Source organism: Propithecus coquereli, unplaced genomic scaffold (genome assembly GCF_000956105.1).
Source record: "Propithecus coquereli isolate 6110/MARCELLA unplaced genomic scaffold, Pcoq_1.0 Scaffold1, whole genome shotgun sequence".
NCBI classification, from domain to species: Eukaryota; Metazoa; Chordata; class Mammalia; order Primates; family Indriidae; genus Propithecus; species Propithecus coquereli.
The window spans coordinates 14,202,787-14,206,664 of NW_012133857.1; the positions used below are offsets into that span (position 1 = coordinate 14,202,787).

The following is a 3,878-nucleotide window of genomic DNA, read 5'->3' on the forward strand; positions in this document are numbered from 1 at the left end:
TGTTTTTTCTCATTTACTCCTCACAACAACCCTGAGATGGGGAGAAAGCACCTTTCTATCTATCCCTCCACGTGCCCAATGCACACACCACAGTGTCAGTGCAGAATCATACCACATGCATCACTCTTATTTTTCCACTCAAGAACCCAAGAGGACTCCTCTATTCCCAAACTCAAAATCACCTTGCCCAAGAATAAGCACAGATGCCTTGGGAGCCCTCACCAATATTCAACTGAACAAAGTACACACCAAAGAGAAAACATTTTGGCCACAACCAGGACTTGGGCAAGAAAAAAGCTCATGACTTGATTACTCCTAATTCAACTGAACCAATGCCAAACAAAAAAATCTACCCATCTACTCCCAACTTTGCCAAAGTCTGAGGAGAAAACAAACTATTTACAAAAAACAGTAACAGTACAGCATCTGCTGATAATCTCTGAAGAAAAGTAAGAAGCAAACCTACTGCATTCATGAAATCATCATTCTTGAAGAGTATTCTCAGCAAGTGGCCCAGCATACACTCTGGATCAGCTCGACCTACCAAAAGAAGAGGGGAGGAACAAAGGAATGAGTAAGTCATCCCAGCCAAGCAACTCAGACCTCTGGAAAGGTACCTGGATTGTTATAAGTACTAATCAAATACCAGCAAAAATAAACAGGAACAAAAGATTCTTGTGACGGATGATTAGACTTTAGAAGAAACATTCTTTAAAATTAAAAGTGGCAATATAAAAACTTGAGACATTGCTCTCTAGTTTTCCCATCTCCTAGTATATTGCCTACACAGCAGTACAGAATTAAATGAGCACTGGATCCAGACCAGCATCACTAAAGGTATTCAGGGTCTACAAAAGAATCATAAAGGAGCCTAAGAGAAAGAAAACCCCTGACTTCCCAGCCACAGAAAGGTAGAAAGCACACTTCTTTTGATGGGTGGCCTAGAGAAGATAGGCTAAGTCCAACTTCTCCTTCGACTACAATGACAAATGCATCCTCAAACCTGTAAGGACATCCTGGGTCACAGTAGGGGTGGGGGCGGGGGGTGAATCCCACCAAGCAATCACCAACCCTAAAGATACAGTGACTTTGGCCATCTTAACTTCCTAATTCTTGTGGAAAGAAAGAAGGCCAGGGACCTAGGATCTACTCATTGCACAGCTCAAAGGTAAGAGAATTAATTAATGACTGAGAGAATTATTGGTTTGTTTTTAAAACAGATACCATCTATTTAATTTCCTTTCAGAGTGTTAGAGTGAAAAATGTCATCAAAGTATACAATATAGGATGAAGATAAGATGTGAGCTGCCTGACATGAAGTTTTTACCAAGCTGTAATTAGTATCCCAAAGTAATTCACAAAAAGAAAAATTAGAGAATGGTATCATAAAAACAAACAAGGACCTTAGATTATATAACTTTTGCTGTTTATGAATAATACTCAGATCCTTATTTTTGTTAAAAGAAATTATGCCAATGACAAATACTGCTTAACTCTTAATTTAAGAGATAGGGAGGAAAAAACTGCTTTATAAGTTTCTACCCAAAAAAAGGTATATTCTCTGTCTCTCCCTTCTTCCTTATCACCATTTCATCCTTTCCAAGTCAACGACACTAAGCGTGATCAATCCTTTCAATGCTTTTCATAATCCCATACATTGACTTCATTTGTGATTTCACATCCACTTTGTACCTTCGTGCTGATTGCCTTACTGAAGATGTGGGTTAAACAGTGAATATTTCTCTGAAGTCACAAGTAGGGATGTCTAGGACAAGAGCAGTAAGTAACATCACATAAACAACTAGACCCTCAATTTGAAATGTCTAGCTTACTTACATTTGAAAACAAAAGTATAAGAAGAAGCAATAATCCCTGTAACATTCAGGTGAATATACAATGCTCTTATTTTTGTAACTGTCACTCATTTGTCCTATCTCTCCACACACAAAACTTCAGACTCCTTTCCACAAAGGACTGCTTCTGGCTAGAGTTTATATGCAGTGTGGGCCCATGAGTGACTTAAGCTTTACCCACTACTTGAGAGAAAACATATAATGGCAAAGTCTCAAGTCCCACATAACTGTGTATTATAGCAAATTCCATGCCAAACCAAGTAGGATTGTCATTGCTCTAATTAAATTAGGCCAGAATAAAAGCAAATTAACACAAGACAGCATATTTTAGCTATCAAGACACTAAAGCATACATCAAGAAGTCTGTTTATTATTTAAAGTTCCAAGTATCAACTTCCTAACTAAAAGCAAGGCACTGAATGCATTCTCAACTGTATTTCCCCATCAATAAAAGGATAACTATTGTTAGAAAGATGAAGGCACAGAGGAAAACATCTTTTTGTTTAATGGTTTTAAAAAGTCAGAAAGGAAGAACATTTTTTTCTTTTTAGGATTTTGTAATCAGGCCGGGCGCAGTGGCTCATGCCTGTAATCCTAGCACTTTGGGAGGCCAAGGCGGGCGGACTGTTTGAGCTCAGGAGTTCGAAACCAGCCTGAGCAAGAGCAAGACCCCATCTCTACTAAAAATAGAAAGAAATTAATTGGACAACTAAAAATATATAGAAAAAATTAGCCGGGCATGGTGGCGCATGCCTGTAGTCCCAGCTACTCGGGCAGAAGGATCGCTTGAGCCCAGGAGTTTGAGGTTGCTGTGAGCTAGGCTGACGCCATGGCACTCTAGCCTGGGCAAAAAGAATGAGACTCTGTCTCAAAAAAAAAAAAAAAAAGATTTTGTAATCATACCAACTGAGTTAACTCAAGTAAACCTAATTAATTTAGTTCCTTTTAGTTATGTTCTATTTGATCTGTAAATATCACAAATATTTCAGTTTTCCAGGAATTTATTTTTCCTCACTGCCCCACTTTGAGCAATATTTTAATAAATAAAAGGTCTTAAAACATACCACAGAACATACTATTTCAATTGAAAAATACTCCTATTAGCAATTTTCTTTTGTAAGAAAAAAAGACCCAAGTTTAAGAGTACACATGTCTTACCAGGATGTCGATCATCAAATGGGTCTGGATCCCCTTTACGGTATTCTTCGGTTTCTTTTTCAATCAATTCAGACATCCTAGCACAAAAGGAAAAAGGGGTTAACTCTGGACAAGTGTACAGAAAAACGCACCACCACCTACAACACTTAATTCAACAGTCAAGGTGTAAAATAAAATCTCAGTTGGAACAAGGCTATTTTTCTGATGAACATAGAGATCTAAACAAATACCTCATAAAACAGGCCGGGCACAGTGGCTCACACCTGTAATCCTAGGACTCTGGGAGGCCGAGGCAAGAGGATCGCTTGAGCTCAGGAGTTTGAGACCACCCTGAGCAAGAGCGAGACCTCATGTTTACTAAAAATAGAAAAATTAGCCAGGTGTTGTGGCTCAAGTCTGCAGTCCCAACTACTCGGGAGGCTGAGGCAGGAGGATCGCTTGAGCCCAGGAATTTGAGGTTGCTGTGAGCTATGATGACACCACTTCATTCTAACCTAGGGCAACAGAGTGAGACTCTGTCTCAAAAAAAAAAGAAAAAAAAGACTCACGAAACAATTTCCACTCCCAAACTTATTCCTCTCTATACTTTCTCTGCCTCAAAAAATAGCACCACCGGCCGGGCGCGGTGGCTCACGCCTATAATCCTAGCACTCTGGGAGGCCGAGGCGGGCAGATTGTTTGAGCTCAAGAGTTCGAGACCAGCCTGAGCAAGAGCAAGACCCCGCCTCTACTAAAATTAGAAAGAAATTAATCAGCCAACTAAAAATACATAGAAAAAATTAGCCAGGCATGGTGGCGCATGCCTGTAGTCCCAGCTACTCGGGAGGCTGAGGCAGAAGGATCACTTGAGCCCAGGAGTTTGAGGTT

The 3,878-nt window shown here is 39.8% G+C and overlaps 1 protein-coding gene across 1 annotated transcript in view; it reads right to left on the minus strand.

Annotated features, from left to right (window-relative positions):
- Positions 1-3,878, minus strand: part of VPRBP (Vpr (HIV-1) binding protein) — a 69,599-nt gene that overhangs the window by 50,430 nt on the left and 15,291 nt on the right. Inside the window, 2 exon segments of the mRNA XM_012638884.1 lie at positions 467-540; positions 3,012-3,088. Of these exon segments, the coding sequence (XP_012494338.1) occupies positions 467-540; positions 3,012-3,088 (151 nt within the window).